The sequence below is a fragment of the Squalius cephalus genome (genome assembly GCF_949319135.1).
Source record: "Squalius cephalus genome assembly, chromosome: 3".
NCBI classification, from domain to species: Eukaryota; Metazoa; Chordata; class Actinopteri; order Cypriniformes; family Leuciscidae; genus Squalius; species Squalius cephalus.
In genome coordinates, this window is record NC_137124.1 from 20036008 (window position 1) to 20055281 (window position 19274).

The 19274-nt window shown below is 40.3% G+C and overlaps 1 protein-coding gene across 8 annotated transcripts in view; it reads right to left on the reverse strand.

The window, feature by feature from the left end:
• Nucleotides 1-19274, reverse strand: part of herc1 (HECT and RLD domain containing E3 ubiquitin protein ligase family member 1) — a 47761-nt gene that overhangs the window by 1772 nt on the left and 26715 nt on the right. For 3 of the 8 annotated variants that reach the window (XM_079866555.1, XM_079866554.1, XM_079866553.1), the window contains exons 41-77: nucleotides 18740-18856; nucleotides 18427-18634; nucleotides 18132-18253; nucleotides 17273-17502; nucleotides 16649-16917; nucleotides 16514-16566; nucleotides 16181-16381; nucleotides 15837-16011; nucleotides 13813-14080; nucleotides 13508-13721; nucleotides 12912-13117; nucleotides 12705-12832; nucleotides 12493-12629; nucleotides 11603-11803; nucleotides 11339-11469; nucleotides 10953-11164; nucleotides 10091-10211; nucleotides 9820-9966; nucleotides 9587-9688; nucleotides 9301-9474; nucleotides 8874-9191; nucleotides 8698-8763; nucleotides 8245-8370; nucleotides 7987-8125; nucleotides 7708-7889; nucleotides 7421-7576; nucleotides 6927-7049; nucleotides 6707-6809; nucleotides 6430-6599; nucleotides 6160-6298; nucleotides 4025-4194; nucleotides 3725-3894; nucleotides 3432-3597; nucleotides 1545-1621; nucleotides 1205-1457; nucleotides 438-590; nucleotides 29-334 (exon numbers count right to left, since the gene is read on the reverse strand). In XM_079866555.1, coding sequence (XP_079722681.1) covers nucleotides 29-334; nucleotides 438-590; nucleotides 1205-1457; nucleotides 1545-1621; nucleotides 3432-3597; nucleotides 3725-3894; nucleotides 4025-4194; nucleotides 6160-6298; nucleotides 6430-6599; nucleotides 6707-6809; nucleotides 6927-7049; nucleotides 7421-7576; nucleotides 7708-7889; nucleotides 7987-8125; nucleotides 8245-8370; nucleotides 8698-8763; nucleotides 8874-9191; nucleotides 9301-9474; nucleotides 9587-9688; nucleotides 9820-9966; nucleotides 10091-10211; nucleotides 10953-11164; nucleotides 11339-11469; nucleotides 11603-11803; nucleotides 12493-12629; nucleotides 12705-12832; nucleotides 12912-13117; nucleotides 13508-13721; nucleotides 13813-14080; nucleotides 15837-16011; nucleotides 16181-16381; nucleotides 16514-16566; nucleotides 16649-16917; nucleotides 17273-17502; nucleotides 18132-18253; nucleotides 18427-18634; nucleotides 18740-18856 — 6233 coding nt within the window. Of the gene's footprint in view, nucleotides 1-28; nucleotides 335-437; nucleotides 591-1204; nucleotides 1458-1544; nucleotides 1622-3431; nucleotides 3598-3724; nucleotides 3895-4024; nucleotides 4195-6159; nucleotides 6299-6429; nucleotides 6600-6706; nucleotides 6810-6926; nucleotides 7050-7420; nucleotides 7577-7707; nucleotides 7890-7986; nucleotides 8126-8244; nucleotides 8371-8697; nucleotides 8782-8873; nucleotides 9192-9300; nucleotides 9475-9586; nucleotides 9689-9819; nucleotides 9967-10090; nucleotides 10212-10952; nucleotides 11165-11338; nucleotides 11470-11602; nucleotides 11804-12492; nucleotides 12630-12704; nucleotides 12833-12911; nucleotides 13169-13507; nucleotides 13722-13812; nucleotides 14081-15836; nucleotides 16012-16180; nucleotides 16382-16513; nucleotides 16567-16648; nucleotides 16918-17272; nucleotides 17503-18131; nucleotides 18254-18426; nucleotides 18635-18739; nucleotides 18857-19274 lie in introns of all 8 variants that reach the window. The other 5 variants (XM_079866550.1, XM_079866549.1, XM_079866551.1 and 2 more) reach the window with 4 other exon arrangements.

Below are 19274 nucleotides of genomic sequence, written 5' to 3' on the forward strand. Positions count from 1 at the left end.
ATCCATAAAAACACGGCAACGTTCTTACCCGGTCCACCTTCATGATCTGGAACCTCTGGGATATATCAGCAGTGTTAGCTGGCAGACGTGAGCGTCCCGAGACGAAGCGCATGAAGAGCACTCTCTCCTCGTTGGAGAACTCCTCCAGTGTCTGCCAGAACCACTGGACCAGCTGCTGCTGCTCATCCACCTCCCGGTACCGGACCACCTTCTTCAGAACCTCCACGCTGATCTCCGGCAGCCCGCAGACCATCTGCTCCAGCTGCCGCGCTGTTAGTAAGGAGAGCAAGGGGACAGGCACGATCCAGGACATGCCCTCTCGCACCGCCCCCACCTACAAGAGATGAATAACAGGATCAGCTGACAAGACGTTTCTAGGTGTAGATACACTCCCACATATTTGAGGAAAGGATACACCCGTTTTGACTTCAACACACCTGGCGATCGATTTCATGCAGGCGATACTCAATGGCACGCTCTACATACTCCTTCCTATTAAAAAAGGTCAGTGGTATGCTGTTTCCTCCAGGGATGATGGGAACCATTTTCCCATCAGCACTTTGGCCAACAAATGAATCCAGTGGAATCATCTATTAAAAAAGGGGGGAAAAAACTTTTAATTTATAGAAACTATAAATACAAATATAAATATTACAAACCATAATAATAAAAATAATATTTGATTAAAATTATCATCATTAAAATGATTCAATTCCATATTTTTTAACAACTGAATGTTCTAACTTTTTATTAAAGGGTTAAACGTTTTATTACTGCCGAATTTGTGACTTTTCTAGTCATTTGTGTTTAAAGGGTTTTAAAAATATGTTTGCTTATAATTTCGTTCTACCTGATAAAATAGATTACATCTTGAAATACTGGAAATATTTATATTCATTGTAAATATTTCCATGTCATTGTAAAATTTCAGTTATTTTTTCATGACTTTTCCAGGTTTTCCAAGGCTGTGGGAATTCTAGTTCTTAAATAAAAATCAAGAGAACAAGTTAAAATAAGAAATATGATTTCAGCTTACATAAGATTTAAAATAAACTAAATGAAATATAAACCAATATTTAGTAGTCAATTTAAGCCATATTGCCCCCCTATCCTCCAGGTTGAGAACCACTGAGTTAGACCGAGCACATGTCCCCTGTGAGAAACAAGACTGTAAAAACGAGTATTTTGTGAGCGTCCACTCCACCTCATGGAAGTTCTGCTCTGTGATGCCGCTGTCCTCCAGGTGCAAGATGCTGTTGAGTGTCTGTACGTAGAGCAGATCCACTTCCTCCAGATCCTCAAGGGTGAGAGGAATACAGCACAGCTGCTTCCACACCATTGGAGCGAGATGCAGGTCTAGAGGCTTCTTCGTGCGGATGGCCACTCCCATCAGAATACCCAGAAACTTGAACTGCAGCAGGTGCTCTTCCAGACAGGCTGAGGGATTTAACAAGAACCTGAGGACACACAAAGTTCAAGACGACCTGATCAGTTTATTAGTTTAGTGGAATACATTATTCAGACATTGGTCTGTGGCCACTCACCGGTCTCGGTTGTAGCCCACCTCTGCTGAAGCGTTGGGAGAAGGGATAAGAAGGTCCACCACTCCTGTCTCCAGCTCCTATACAGAACAACATGCCACAATTAAACACTCCTTCATTATTCATGATGCTTGTCATTTTGAATAGAGTGCTGTTGATAGATTTAAAAAAAAATAATCGCACATTTGTTAGAGTTTTTTTTGTATTGTAGTACATGTTTTCACATTGAATCTTCAAATAATGTAGAAACAGTTTAATATGTCATCTTTTTACTAAATACTATGAATAAAGGCCAGTATCACTAGTTCAGTATCATCGCGTTTCCATTACCCTTCAAATTGCGCAAAATGAAAGTGTGAATTGAAAATACATTAGTTTCGCAAAAAATCCCATATACCGCAAAAAAGTTATGATGCTCGCATGAGGTGGTTTTTCAGGCAATTCGAAAAAGGAATATTTCGCAAAACTGCAATGGAAACAGTTTTTTCACATTTAGAGGTCACATGGCATACGTAACAGTCAATCATTCTTTAAAGATGACACGTTATGTTTGGACAGAAGACGAGACGAGTTCTTTATTAAACTCATAAAAGATAAAAGTATTACGAGAATACTGGATTCTAAATAACAATGAAATGCCTCAATTTATCAAGACTTGAAGCAGATAGGAGGGAGAAACACCCAGAAACACCTCATCCAGCTGCTGCCAAGTATAAGGGACTTTCCTTGGAAAGGATAGTAGGATAATATACCTACGTCTCCTTCGATTAAAAATAATGGCTAGTGCCGTGGCTGCGATACGTAAACCTACTAACATCCGTTGCCATGATTTTTGGAATGACTTATCACGAGTAAAACAAATAAATGTTTTTTGGTAAAAAAAAAAAAAAAAGGTTTTAGTTGCATAACATTGGTTAATGGAAACGCCTCAAAAGTTTTGCACAAATCTGTAATGGAAACGCAGCAACCGATACCAATATTGCTACTGATATCTCTATAAAATGTTTTTTTTTCTTATTTTTGAGGAGGAAATTAGTAAATCAACATTAAAATATAATTAACAGTCATCATTTTTAACATTTAATAGGCTTAAAAAATTTTCAATTTAAGTGAACTTAAAACAATCTTGAAATAAACCCATTGTAATTTCACATTTAGATGTGCCTTTAATATATTGTGTTTTATATAGTGTATATGTGACCCTGGACCACAAAACCAGTCACATGGGTCAGTTTTTTTGAAATTGAGATTTATACATCATATGAAAACTGAATAAATAAGCTTTCCATTGATGTATGGTTTGTTAGGATATGACAATATTTGGCCGAGATACAACTATTGAAAATCTGGAATCTGAGGATGCAAAAAAAAATCTAAAGGCGTTTTTCTCAATGTTTCAAGTTGTCCATTTATGTTCGCGATTGTGCTGCATCCACTCACAAAATGAAAATGTTTTATATATTTACGGCAGGAAATTGACAAAATATCTTCATTGAACATGAAAAATCGATAATTTTGACCCATACAATGTATATTGCCACAAATATACCCATGCGACTTGTGACTAGTTTTGTGATCCAGGGTCACATATAGTAATTTTATGATGTTTCTGTCTTTGTCAATATCAGCTCCCTCTGTCTAAATAATTTCATTTTTTTACATTGTGGACCCTCCTCGGTCGGCCGCTCTCTTGATTTGTGGAGCTGTTGAGCAGAACCCAGATAGTGTGAACAAATACTGTAACACTATCCAAAGGATGTGAGGAGACATGAGCATAGCTACTTCAGCAAGGGGAAAAAAAGGATGCTGCATTTATTGCACTAAATATAAAATATTAACGCATTCTTTGACAGCCCTAGTTAATGTAGCTCACAATCAGGATCACCCTACCTGGCACATCTCCGTGATGGTGTCGTCAAACACCCCTCCAGCATCATCTGCCCCCTCCCCCACCAGCTTGACTTTCCAGGCTCGTGACGGCAGCCTCAGATCAGATGCGTTCAATTTCACAACCTGCCTTGCGATCTGCACAAAGATGGGTTTACACTTCCTCCCTCTGAGAAAATGAGAGAAAAAAATAAGATGTTAACATTAAGATATTCTGCCTCTAATGAAAAGTGGGCAAAGATAAGGATTTAAATGCACAGTGTTCTGGTTACAATTCTGTACAAAACATGACTGACCGTGTAGATATTCTTTTGACTGTGATCTGTGGGCCGTAGTTCTTCCCCTGCACCATGGTTTTACCAATGGAGCGCACCATGGGCAGTGTGTAAACTCTAGGGGCCAGCAGGGGCCTCAGCTGACCCTGGACTATACCCCACGTACCTGCATTATAGCGTGACGTGCAGCTCTGAAATCGAAATGAGTCATGATGGCAACATCACAGACAGTGCTCATGGGGTTTTGTCCAACAGACTCAAAGTAATGCGATAAATCGATGCAAATATGATTTGTTTGTGAGTGTTTGAGTGTGTGTATACCTGGTTGTTGGGGCTGAGGTTCAGCAGTCTCCACGAGGAGTACATGAGGTCAGAGAAGTGGTAGAGAAGGCGCAGTCGGGCTCTCAGAGCCTCCATACTGACCTCTCTTAGGGCACTGTATTGAGGAGGCACACACACGGGCAAGCCCAGCTGCAGAGGCACTGATGAACCTGAACACACAAACCATTCATCTCAACAACTGACGATCACACCTATGCTTGTTTTATTACATAATCAGGTAAAACTGAATGAACTAATTATTGGGTCTAATTATGATTTTTGTATTATTGTACATTTAAATTGCCACCTAACAGAAACAGGTCTGTCAAATTAATTTGAAACTAACAGCATGTCACATAGAAATGGAGTTTTAAAAATCTAGAATGTGGACATAAAAAAAGGCATAAAAAAACGTTAAGTCTCGATGGTTTAACTGGACAGCTTTACAATGTGTTTACATTTTATTATTGTTATTATGTTATTTCAGCCTTGATCTATATATACAGTTGTGGTGAAAATTAATGGCACCCCTGGTAAATATGATAAAAAATGGCTGTAAAAAATAAATCTGCATTGTTTATCTTTTGATCTTTCATTAAAAAAATGTGCAAAAAAACTAACCTTTCATTGAAGTAAAAGAATTGTAAGCGGGGGGGGGGGGGGGGGGTGGATCACATTATGAAATAAATGTTTTTCTCCAAAACACGTTGGCCACAATTATTGGCACCCCTAGAATTTTATCTGGAGGATCTGGAGAGATTCTGTATGGAGGAATGGTCTCTGATCTCTTGTCAGGTGTTCTCCAAACTCATCAGGCATTATAGGAGAAAACTCAGAGCTGTTATCTTGGCAAAAGGAGATTGCAAAAAGTATTTAATAAAAGGGTGCCAATATTTGTGGCCAATGTGTTTTGGAGAAAAACATTTATTTCATAATGTAAAAGACTTGAAAGTGCGGGGGAAATCACTTCAATGAAAGGTTCGATTTTTTTTACATTTTTTGAATGAAAGGATAAACAATGCAGATTTATTTTTTACAGCCATTTTTGATCATATTTACCAGGGGTGCCATTAATTCTGACCACAACTGTATATGCTATACTACTGAATAATAAGAATTATCTTCTAATTATAAAAATATAAATAATAATATAGTGGCCAAAAATGATGTCAGGAGGGGATATTTGTTTTTAACAACCCTACTAGTTCGATTAAACCATCAAAATATGAGGAACACACACACACACACATTATATATATATATATATATATATATATATATATATATATATATATATATATATATATATATATATATATATATATATATATATATATATATATATATATATATATATAGTTTAAAATTTTAAATATGAGGGAAGAACAAAACACTAAACTTGGTTAATGTATTTATCGGACAAAACTATTTAGCAAAAATTGCAAACTAAAGGTATAGGTTTTATTTTACTATGCAAAAAAGAAAAAGAAAAAGCTCAAAAGGAAAAACATTAAGAAAATCAGTTATTTATATTTTGTCGGATCTCTCTCTCTCTCTATATATATATATATACACACACATACACACACATATCTGTCTGTCTGTCTGTCTGTCCATCTATCTATCTGGCCTAAAATTAACACTCGCCAAGCACGCAAAATTTCTATGAATCCTAAAAATGCATGAACTTGAACAAACGTGAACAATGCTCGGGACAGTTGACGAGCCAGCACTGCATAATCACGAAAGTTTAAGATCCTTGCCAATTTAAATACTCAAGTGCAAGAGCATGCGAAAAGCAGCTCATTTCGTTACTCACTGTGTGGGAAGTCTTGTGTGCGCACACACCTTCAGCGCGTGCCCAGAAAGCTGTACACGCTCAGACAGCGCACAAATACAAAACTGAACTCTTTCACATCATCTTGCACTTGAGCGGACAAACTCACAAAATTATGTAAAAGAATTGCGAGTATCCCAGTAAACATAGTCAGTTATGTCTTAAGTGAATGTAAACAGTTTAGAAACTAAACAAGTGTAAAGTATCAGTATATTAGATCTGTGCATTCGTTCTTAAAGTTACATCAGCTTATTCATAAAGAATAAGCCTAAGCAAGCCATTGTTTATGTGTCTGTACCTGGAGCACGTGGCGGTACAGGCGGTGCAGTCCATGCTGCACTGTGGCAGCGACCTGCAGATATCTGCTGGATGTTTTTGCCTTGTAAAGCACTGAGGAGGGTCGGCTCTCTGACATGATTGGTGTGGCCCAAGCCCAGCTTTAAAAAAAAAAAAAAAAGATTAAAAATACCGGCATTTTTTGTTTTGTTGCAAACCATGTTATTGTTCAGTTATTACATAAAAACAATGGAAAATGGGAAAGATTACGAGTTTGTTAGTAAACACACACCTGTCCCTCTGAGTTGCTCCCCCAGGCGTAAACCTCTCCAGTTGAAGAGAGTGAAAGTGTGTGCTCGGCCCCGACAGCCACATCCTCTATAAACACGTCTGTTAAAGCTGGGACCTGCTGAGGCCGGTTATGATTTCGTGCTCGACCCTCCGGCAGACCAATCAAACGATCTGTTACATTAAAGCAAAAACATTAAGTGACAGTTTACATGACAGTTTATAGAAGTGTACAGTTCCTCCCTGAGACAAGTATGCATCCATGACTGCACATGGCTTACCCTGCCCAAACGTGAACACGTTTCCATCTTTGGTTAAAGCAACAGAGAACTGTGTGCCACATGCCACCTTCTTTATTCCAATTCCACACAAAACATCCACTTTCTGTAAAATAACAAACACGCACAATTTAGTAAAAAAAAAAAGAGTTTATGACATGTAATATGCTTAACTGTGTATTCTTGTGAGGGTGTTGTCACATAAATATGTCAGTAGTGGTACCTGAGGGGAAGATTTGGCTGTAGAGTTTCCCAATCCCAGTTTGCCATAGTCTCCATCTCCAAACGCCCAGACGGTCATTCCATCAGCCGATACTGCCAAAGTGTGATTCAGCCCACATGCAACCTACACACACCGATGTTAAAATGAACATCAGTTAAAATTGTGTATATGTGAAGTGCCATTCAAAAGTTGACATTCTAGGATTCAAAGTCTAATTTAAACCTGCAAATAAACAAAGTTTCAGAATTTAATTGATTTAAAGCAAAAGAGGATAAACGAAATGACTTCATGAAATGACAATGAAATGAATTAAATTCCATTAATAAATTATATTATATGATTACTAATATATTATACATTAATACATTATATGTATAGAATGTATATATTTTTTACATTTAAAAAAAGGAAGTATTTTCACAAGTGAACTCAGACTTTTGAACAGCACTATAAAGGATGTATGAAGTGTGTCTGTAGCTATTACTCAGTTTTACCTGGCCGACCTGGTGGCCCTCCAGCGCGCTGACTCTTTCTGGTAACTTTTTGTTAGAAGTGTTTCCAAGTCCCAGTCTGCCATAGTCTCCATTACCAAAGGAAAAGAGCTTTCCATCTGCAGTCACCACTGCTGAGTGCTTAAATCCACACGACATCTGCACAGGAACAAACACCATTATTCATCATACACACCTTAGAGGAAGAAGAAGAAGAGGAGAACTGCCCGCTGGAGAGGCATCTGGGTGTATTAAAGAGTGAGAGTGAATGTGAGAGGTGTGTTTCTGACCTGGACCACCTCCTCTCCCTGCAGCGCTTCTATCTGCCGCGGTCGGCGCTGTCTGTCGCTGTTGCCATGGCCCAGTTTTCCGTAATCTCCATCTCCCCAGCTGAACACCTCACCACTCTCAGTTAGAGCCATCGAATGGCCATCAGACCCACAGGACGTTACCAGCTGGGTCACCACAAACCCTGCACAAAAACGCATCACATCACTGTTAAAGCTTCCAGGGTATTGTAAACATCTATAATGAAAGTCCTTCAGAGTTTGTGTATGATTGCAGCATGCCTTGCAGGGCAGATATAACAGTGAGGACGTGCAGATCGTCTGAATTTCCTTGTCCGAGGCGGCCGTAACTACCCTCTCCACATGCAGACACTGTCCCGTTAGCTTGGATCACAAATGTGCAGTTCTGCCCACACACAACCTGACAGTACAAAAATGATAAATTACATGAATTTGAATTTATTTGATTTGTACGACAGAATATTATAAAAATCAAACTTGAAATTTGAAAAATAAAAATAAATTTGTGTACAATCATACCAGTTGGGCCTGAGAAAAAGAGGGAGCAAGAGTTGGCACCATAATGTTTCGCCCAGCCTCTGCAAGCTGCCCATGCCTGCCAGCACCCCATAAAAACACGTCACACTTCCCTCCGAGGTGCCAGTCCTTAAAATTCACAAGAGATATTCAAAGGTTTAGTTTTTTTTTTTTTCAATTTTAATAATAATAACAACAACATTATATACATGTTGATAAAAATTGAGCAATAAATCAGCATATTAGAATGACCACGTGACACTAAAAAATTAAGTAATCCTCTTTGCCATCACAAGCAGAAATTAATTTTAAAATATTTAAATTGTAATATTTTACAATATTATTGTTTTTACTGCATTTTTGATCAAACAAATGCAGCCTTGGTGATAATATGTAAATCGATTGACATAAATATATCTATAAATATATATTTCTATCCCTTTTATTTGCTTTCACCTCTGGTCTGGAAGTGGCCCAAGACATGATCTGCTCATCTATCCCAGACAGCCACTTGCTGTTGTCCTGTGTGTGATGAAAAGACTGTGACCATCATCAACAACAGTTTATTTTTCACCATCAAATCATTAAATATGGCAGTCTCACAGGACAAGTGTATGTTTAATCGCCCTCACCATGAGCAATGCCAATTTGTCCTTGGCCACGGGCTCCAGGTCCGGGACGATGAAAGACTCAGGAAAGGTGTGTCCGCGCACAAGGGCCTCGGCCGTTTTGACGGTGGTGGAGAAGCAGTGAAGCCACGCCCACTCACTGCTGGCCCAGGAGCCGGGCAAGGGGGCGGGGGATGAGCCAGGCTCAGGTGGGCAGTGGGCCAGATGAGGTGGGACAGGAGGATGACACAGTAGAGCGTCCAGCTGCAGACCCACCGCCAGAGACGCCAGACACTGCATGTAAGGACTGTGGACGAGCTGCTCCCCACACACCACATGAGGCTGAAACACACCAAAATAAACAAAGAAACAGAAATTACCTCAACAACAACTCAACATTTTGCATTTTTCCATGAATACTATTTGCTCAAATTATATCAGTTTTGTGTACCTTCTCATATGCGTACTGCTCCTGAAGCATGATGGGAAGTCTCTCCAGGAAGGCTCTCATGCATGGAGCCATATTCAGTCCCACAACACCCTGCTTCTTCAGCGCCGTGCGGCAGGTTGCTAATACGTGATTGGTTGCCATAAACTCTGCTGAGCTATTAACGACCAGCACATCCTGCAGAACAAGCACAGACTCCAATAAGCAACATTTTTTCTAGATATTTGATTTTTTTTTTTTTTTAATGAATGAAAATCGACTAAAATTGAAACTTTCAGGATTCTTTTACCTTTGAGCGATTGGAGCAGACAGCTACACCCACGTCAGGGATCCAAACTGTGTTGTGAATCGCTCCAGATCCTGCAACTACTGTTTGCAGCACTGATCCATCCTACACGTATAAACATACACACAAGCGTATCATCATGAAAACACTATATTGATACTTTCAAGTTTGTTTGTTAGTATTGTAAGTTTAGCCTGTATGCGTTTACAAAATGTGCGTCCATGACAGACACTGACCCGTAATGACCAGATGTTCAAAAGTCCACCAACCCCACCGGACACCAAAGCCAGCCCATCTGGACTGAATGCTACTGTCCGCACAGGACTCATGTGACCCCGGAGCTTGAACACACACACTGCTCCTTCACTCCGCTGAGGGTCTAGCTGGAGAGAGATCAGGGAAGTCACATTAAAAACACACAAACGTACATTCTAAAGGATAGGGAAGAACAGATAGCAAAGTATAATTCAGAGGTTTTTAAATTGCTTAGATGTATGGACGCATTACCATCAGTTTGGATTTGGATTCTGATTCCCACCATGCATCAGGGCAGGCAATGCTGCACTGAGAGTATGACGAAGGGTCCTGCGGTACAGTCCACACAGATACAAGGCCATTCTGACAACATCTGTGAGACAAAGAGTACACGTTTTAATGACCATATTCTTAATTTAGGACATATTTCACAATGCACACATTTTTATGAAATAAATAAAGTGATTACAAATACTACAGAAAAATATAATTACATGCTAGTGAAACATTGTGAAACATGTAATTGGAAAAATAATGTACATTACAAACTTATCAAAAAATAAACCAATCATAGTAATGTTAATAAAAATAGAATTAAAAGAATGTTTATTTGCTATATACTGAAATATCTACTCCTTATATCCCAAGCAATGGCACTTTAAATAATAATAATCATTTTTATGCAAACTACCCTTAAAATTTGGGGGTCGGTAAGATTTATTTTTCAACATGCACACATTAAATTAATCAAAAGTAAAGTGAAAATTTAGCTCTGCCATAACACAAATAAATTACATTTTAAAATATATATATTAAAACAGAAAACAGCTATTTTTAATTATAATAATATTACAAAATTATTGTTTTTATGGTATTTTTAATCAAATAAATACATTTATTTGATTAAAAATCCTTGTAAAAATCCTTTTGTAAAAATGACAAAATATTTTTTTCGTTAATAATCCAAAAGCCAGAGGAATCCTACTGGGTTTTTGATGAGGGAACCAGGGTGATGCTAACTTCCGGGTTACCCTACAAAAATATCATCCCTGCACCACTCTATTGGATTTAGCACTCTTATGTATTAGCGTGCACACTGTTTGTCTGGACATACGTGGCAAACATGTTGAGAGGTTTAGGTCCTAGACCAGGCAGGTTGCACCAGGCAACAGCATTGACAACAGCAGGGTGGGCGATACTTTGCAGACATGTCCAGCTTTGGCCCAAACCTGTCCCAGACCCCATCCACAGACGCACAATCTCCTCTTTAGCACAGCTTATTAACACTTGCCCACCTGGAGCCCAGCGCAATGAACTGATGCTTTCCTACGGTCACAACACACAAAGAGAGAACAAAGATTTGACTGTCAGTGAATTGTGAAGGCACGTTAAATAGCTTCTTCACACAAGGATTTTTACAGACAAGAATGTGTGAAAGTACTGTATGTGAATGTGTGTTTATATGTGTGTCAGTTTATGATGAGTAATGATGACTCTAACCTTATGGGCATCAATAACCACCACAGATCCATTCTCTAAAGGCTCCTTAGAGCCAATCAGAAGCCTTCCATCAGCATATCCAACTGCAAAGGGCCGGTCCTCACTGTACCATGCGATTTGCATTACAACCACTGTAGAGATCAGCACCAAACATGGATACACATGAAAAAAATGCACAAAAGAAATCTTGTTTACAGTTTCACAAAGTTAGAACAAACTGGGTATAATCGCATGCATTAGTATGGATTTTGTAAATGTCAGTACCGTCTTTCCTGAAACAGTGTTGGAGTTCAGTTCTCTGCATATCAGAATCATCAAGAACCTCGAGAAGTCCCAATGTCCCATCCATGCGACCCACCAATAGCAGCTCTCGAGGCTCCCCGCCCCACAGAGACTCCGCCTCCTCCTCCGGCCAAGCTAACGATGATACCCAGTGAGGCTGCAGGTCCAATGAGGCCTTCCCACCTTGTGCGCAAACACATCGTGATGGACTGATATTAAAATTCTGCGCAATTCAGATAAGCGAATAAATATTTTCTATATTAAAATATAAACAATTTGTTCCATTTTGTCTAAATAAATGAAAAACAAAACACTGAAAACTACTACAAGTGAGGCATCACATTATAATATACAGTATGGAAAATGGATATTTTGCTAACATTACATTTAACAGTGTTATTAAAACATTTTTTTTTAAAAATGTAATCTAAATGTAAAAATAGAGCAAATGAGTAGCACAATTAAATATCCAATATCAACCAATACTGATAAATAAATAAAATCAAAAACTCAAATGTTGGCTGATAACCGGTATGGTAACAATATAAAGGAAGGTTTTTTTTTTTTTTTTTTAAATCTCTTATTCAGCAAGGACACATTAAATTGATAAAAAGTGACATTTATAATGTTACATAAGATTTCTAATTCAAATAATTGAAGTTCTTTTGAACCTTCTATTTATCAATGAATATAAAATTGTATCACTGTTTCCACAAAAATATTAAACAGAGCAACTTTTTTAGACATGATAATATGGAATGTTTATTGAGCACCAAATCAGCCTTGGTGAGCATAAAACAAAAAAATAAAAATCTTATGGGTAAAATGGGTATAAACAGTAGTTTATATGGTGGTGATGGTGAGCAACTTACCATTGACTTGCCAAATGTTCACCATTTTCTCCATGGCAGCAGCCAAGTACTTCCCACTGACACTCCAGGCCACTGGAGCTAAGTTTGGATCACCTGGCGACCCCAGATTATTCATACACTCTTCCGAAGTATCATCTCTGAAGACAGACACAGAAGGCCATAAACATCACCTTTCAGACACAGGCCTAATTAGGAGAAAGAGAGGAACTCACGCTTTGTTAAAGACACATGTCTGCTGCAGGGTATACTGGTTTTTGGTCACGCTCCAAACGCGGACCGTCCCATCATTCCCACTTGTAGCCAGAAGTCCTTTTTTACTACACCACCCACATGTGATCACCTACAAGAGACCAAATGACTCAGCATCAAAAACCATCCAGTGCGGTTAAAAGCAGCAAACAGCGCTGTGGGAATCATACCCTGCTCTGGTGGGCCTCGAGTCTGAAAGTGGACCACTTCCGCAGGTCTCCTGCCACGTCGGCGAAGGTCTGTGGGCGGCTCTGATTGTCTCGGTCGTGAGCCGCCAGTGTGCGCACCAGCTGCTGCGCGGCCCATTGGCGGTGCTGCGACGAGAGTCGAGACGAGAGGCAGCACGCCGCCAGCGCATTTGCCAGCTCCAATGGGCCTACAGCAAGGGGGGCACAGGAGAGGTGGGCATAGAGAGGCGACATTAGCCCTGTGACGACCGAGCAGAACAAAGCCAGGCCGCGAGCGAGAGAAACAAACACACGTGCACACAGACGGATACACACACACACACACACACACACACACAAAATGAGAAAAAAAAAAAAGTGAGAAATTAAAATGGTGGTGATTGGCGGCAAAGGCTGTGGTTTTCGAGCTGCAACACAACAAAGCTTCATCTAACAAACCCTCTGCTGCAAAAACAAACAAATAAAGCATCAGATTTACAAGATTTAACCAAACAAAACAAAAAAAATGACTGGGAAAAAACTCAAATAAGTAAATAATGTGGTGGCAGTCTCAAGCGGCTAGCAAGACGTTAACTAACCTCTCTTTTCCAGTTCAGCCTTGTCATAGCCGTGTCGAAGCCTGGCACCTTTATCAGCAAGCAGGGCAACTAGTGCCTGGGTCACCACAAAATTGGGTGATGTCACAAGCTTGTTCTCTTCTGCCACTCCCCTCAGGAAACTGGGCAGGAACTTCCTCTGGATTGGATCATCTACTGTGGTCAGATTCATCCCGGTGGCAGCTGATATCAGATTCTAGAGGAAAAGAGAGGCAGGATGAGACAAAAGATTTACAGTTTTTTGTCATCTCTTTGTTTAATAGATATTCATGAGACGATCTGACTACCTGTGTGCACAGCTGGACCAGGAGTTTGGCAGCGCTGGGGCTGTTTGATGCCAGACAGCCGACGGCGGTACTGAGGTATGCTAAACAAGAGATGGGTTTGGTAGGCTTACTAGCCCCTCGTGGGCGCTCAGAGGATCCGGGGCCTAATGCAAGGCCTGTGGACAGTCCAGCTCTACCTGCTGCAGCCAAACACATCAGACGCACCAGAGTCCTAATGTCTGTCAAGCCCAGAGACTCCAATCCTGCTGCTAAACTGCAACTAGATCCACTGAAGAGCAGAAATATGAGTTTAGACATGTGTGTGTGTGTGCATACATATATATAAAAGTGGTAGGGGGAAAACTGATTAACATATGAACAACGATTCTATTTTCTACCGATTCGAATCGATTCACAAATTTCAAAGACTGATTTTCTAAATGTTTGTTATTAATAACGTGATATTGTCGGAACAAATAAGGCTGCAGTCAACTGCAAGAGCAGTGCAGAACCCGGACAGTTTAGAGAGTGCAACAGGAAGCATTGAGAATGAAGCTTACTTGACCACAACAGTTTCTATATCAACATCTTAACAATATCTGCGTTTCCACCGCAGGAACTTTTCCCAGAAACAAGGGACTTTGGAAGTTCCAGGTAAAAATGTCTCCCTCAGAAAGTCCCTGCTTGCAAGGTTGTACTTTTTCAAAGTTCAGGAACTTTCGGGGGTGGGACTGGTTGAGTTCATGCCGCATTTTGATTGGTTGACTCCACGCAGCATTTTATTTCATCCACCATTTTCTAAAATCTGTTGCATTGTGTGCAGTAAGAGTTGTTTGCTATTCGAATCAACAATGGAGTTAAAAAATACGACAGATGGAACGACAAGGTTCAGGCTTTATTAAGCTTAAATTCAGAGGATGAAATCCAGCTGGAACTGTAAAGTGGCACGCAGTCCTACGTCACCGGACTAATTTGCCTAATCTTCATGGTACTTTAGACCTCGATGGAAATGCAGACAGCAACAGGTCTGGGGGAAAAATTGTTCCTGGGACAAATTGTTCCGGTTAAAGGAGAACTCCGGTCAATTTTAACATTGAGCTCATTTTTTTGTAAATTTGGAGTGCTATCAGTACAGAGAACAACGACAAAAATCGGTGTTGCCTACACCGTGTTATCCTCTTTTTAAAATTTGCACCCTGTTGACTTCGATGGGGCAAGTTTTAAACCTGCTTTTAGCCTCTTAACATCCTTGATGTGTCATTACAAGTGCACAGCCAATGTGAGTGATTCCTTCAGAGTGAACACGGTGAATCTGACTGCAGTAGATGTGAAAGATATGAATAAAAATGATGTTATTTCAGCCAGCGCACATACCTGTATTTACATCCTGTTTTTGGTCGAAGCCCACAGTAATCAATTGTCGAGTTCACGCGCATAGGTTTAGTACGTACGATCATGCGTCCGAACTCGACAATCGACTACTGTGGACTTCAACGGAAAACAGGATGTAAATACAGGTATGTGCGCTGGCTGAAATAACATCATTTTTATTCATATCTTTCACATCTACTGCAGTCAGATTCACCCGTGTTCACTCTGAAGGAATCACTCACATGGCTGGGCACTTGTAATGACACATCAAGGATGTTAAGAGGCTAAAAGCAGGTTTAAAACTTGCCCCATTGAAGTCAACAGGGTGCACATTTTAAAAAGAGGATAACACGGTGTAGGCAACACTGATTTTTGTCGTTGTTCTCTGTACTGACAGCACTCCAAATGTACAAAAAAATGAGCTCAATGTTAAAATTGACCGGAGTTCTCCTTTAATTTTGGTGGAAACGCGGCTTATATAATGTATAGTTATCAGTACACGTAAAGTTTTTATTGCGATCTTGGCACCTCTTATGTGTACAGGTGCTTTTTACACACAAGAAATAAATTCAATGTGGAAACGAACAATACCTGCTTGTAAGAGCGAATGAACATATCATGTATCTGAGGCTAAATTTATGAATGCAAATTAAAGCAGCCACAACACCACTTACCTAACTGACAACAGGGACAGTGCTCTCATGACCATTGTTCTGGCCAACAGGACTTGTGCAGCTGCAGTGACTCTTTTCAGAGCCACCAGGCGATCAGCAGACGTCTGGAGACCTGATGCCTGCTCCCCCAAAGACAACCGACCTGATGAACTTTTATCCACTGAGCTCTGGCAACCTATAGACAAAGCATGTTTTACTTGGTCAAATCCATAGAGTTTAATAAATTAAATCCATACATAAATACAAACATCTTAAACAATATCTGTAAAATGATAGGCATTTTTACACCATTAATCAATGAGATGCATTCAAGTCACTTAATTGCATTGGTGTTATTATTGTACCTATCTGCAAGAGAGTCTCCTCCATGCTGTTGGTGGCAGTGACCATGGCAACAGAGGCTCCGAGAGGGTCGGTGTCGGGAAAATGGACAGCCTCAGGAACAGGTCTGCGCTCACTAAGACCCAGCGGAGCAGAGAGCAAATCGAACTCCTCCTCGCCCGTCAGACGCTCTGCATCGTCTACATCCAACATGTCCCAGTCCTCTGCAGGACAAAACCACATGTACTTAGACGCATTTACCCTGACACATATCAACAGTAGTGGTTGTTAATAATTCTAGCAAATTTCTTTTTGTTTTCTCTGGGTATGGATTTGCTTGTAGACACTTTTAATACCTTCATACACACAGTCTTGCTTTCCCAACAGGTCTGGGGCTTGACCTTTATACCTGAAAAACCGAGATCAGTGAAATATGTCAGATTCTTGTGAATTCGGCTATGATAACGCATGCCTGCAAACACACTGCTCACCTCTCAGGCAGTGGTCCTTTGATCTTGCTCTTCATGTTGAGGTATTTCTCTCTGCAGCTGCCACAGAGCAGGTAATAGGGATTCCCGCTTCCACACTCCCCTCCGAACCAGCCGTCAACATAGGATCCATTGCTGCGGTAACCCTGGCGATTGGCACTGCGACCGCAGCCCGGGTGGCTCTTCTTCATATGCTGATTGAAGCTGGAAACGCTGACCCCACATAACTCACACACGACCACCTCATCGCGGTCCTCCGACTCGCACACATGCTAACACACAAGCAAAATGAAACAAAACTGTGGTCAGATGGAAGAGCAAGTTGTGCAACAAACATTTGAAACGAAATGTAAGCCAGTAGAACATGGATCAGGGCTGAAGCATCCCATTATGCATCTGCTGCTTTCATACTGTGCCAGTAAAGCATGCACCAGTGTTAGTGAGTGTGTGAAAGCTGCTGTGCTTCAGCAGAAGTTTGTCTGTGTCCAATATGAGAGCGTGAGTGAGCAAACTCTATGCAAGTACATTATGTGCATCTAATGTGTTGGGGTGTGTTTGTGTACAGCCGTGCAGGGGTTAAAGGTGAGTAGTAAAGCAGCGGCAGCCCCAGGCTGCTGTCACACACACCCATGTTGGCCAGTCCAGTACCTCCGGGATCCACATTCCCAGAATGTCGGAGTCGGATGCCAGCTCCTGGGTGAACATGGCCTCCATGGCTTCCTGATCCAATTCCAGCTCCAGCTCTTCATCCAGATTGAAGTCGTACAGCGCCCCTAGAGGCCCAGACTCCTGCTGCAGTCCAGAGCCTTCTCGACGGGCTTGAGTTCGATGTGCCTGCACTGAGCGGTACAGTCCAGCTACACAACAAAACAACGGTTACAACTTAATGTTGTAAAATTGTATTATACATACAACCACATATACAAATGCATCCATTTTCCAAACCGCTTGTCCTCGGTACGGTCAAGGTTATACAGATTATTCATACATTCAAGAAATTAAAACTTATTTTGTTCAGCAAGGATGCATTAAATTGATCAAAGTTACAGTAAAGACATTTACATTGCTAGAAAATATTCCAATTTCAAATAGATGCTGTTTTGTTTTTTTACTTTCTACTCATCAAATAATCTTAAAAATGTATACATATTCAACAAAAATATTAAGCAGCGCAACTGTTTTCAACAACTGTTAATACTAAGAAATGTTTCGTGAGCACCAAATCGTCTGAAGGATCATGTGACACTGAAGACTGGAGTAATGGCTGCTGAAAATCAGCTGTACCATCACAGAAATAAATTACATTTTAAAATATATTAAAACTAAACTATATAAAAATTGCAGCCTTCGTTTGTGTCCCTTCTTTCAAAAACATTTAGAAAGTCCTTTCAGGGTCAGTTAAACCAGCCACATTGCACAGGGCTTCATTGAGACTGATTAGACAAATAGTTGAAAACATGTATATTTGTAGATCCCTAGAGTGTACCTGCACGAGCTAGTAAAGTGCGTGCAGCAAGGTCAAAGCGGTGTTTCCTGCTGGCTGCAGAGCGTCCTCTGGGAGTGGGGCCTGCAGAGGCAGAAGCCGAATCTTGATCAAGACCTTCAGGACTGTAGGAACAGAGAGGTCACAGTGTTCATGTTGTATTGCAAAACATTATTTTGGCCATTTATCAATCCAAGTACACTGTACCTAACAATAATTTTTTTTATTACATTGTAATAACACTTAGTAATTAAAGACATCCAATAAGTAAATGTCATTCATTCTGTAGGTATTGTACCTGTCACTGAATCCCTCCTCCATCTCTGCAGCGTCAGCGTTGGGGATGTCTCCCGGTGAGCGCAGGTAACCCCTCTCTGTGCTCTTACCCCCTCCAGCTGCCCCGGAGCAGGGGTCCGAAGCCTCCTCAGAGTCTGCAGTGCCTGGATGGTCGATCATCCACATTGCAAGTACAGTGATGTTTTGAGCATCTGCCTCAGCACGTGCACCTACAGACCGATACAGAACATACTCTGAATGTCTGATATGATATATGAGGAAATTCTGAATCAGACATAACATATCTATGAGAGTATCTATAAGTATTTGCCTACCTGTTGCTTCCAAAGCTTTCATGATCTGTCTGAGTGAGAATCCCATTTCCAGCAGTGGAACCGCGATGGCAGGAGGAGGTGGAGATGTGGAGAGACGACTGCTGGGGTCTGATAATGCTTGGAGTGAATAAACATACATTTTCAGAATTTTTTCTTTTTTTTTCAAATTATATTTTCAGCATAATTTTAAAAGTTTCCTAGTATTTTATTTTTTTATTGTTTTTTGAAAGAAGTCACTAATGCACATTGCACACTAAGGCTGCATTTATCTCTCTTTTTTTAATCTTACCCGAAACTTTTGAATGGTTGTGTATCGCATTCGCAACTTCCACAAAAATATTAAGCAGCAAAATATGTTTGCCTCCTGTTCGTTGTGAAAACGAACCTATGCCGGTCACATAACACCATACACATGCGTCAAATTAGCCGGCAACTTTTCTCTGTTTACAGATATGAAAAGACATGCACAAGCATTAGTGACGTATGCGTACAATTTCCTGCGAAAACCATCCTGACAGGTCTAAAATATAAACAC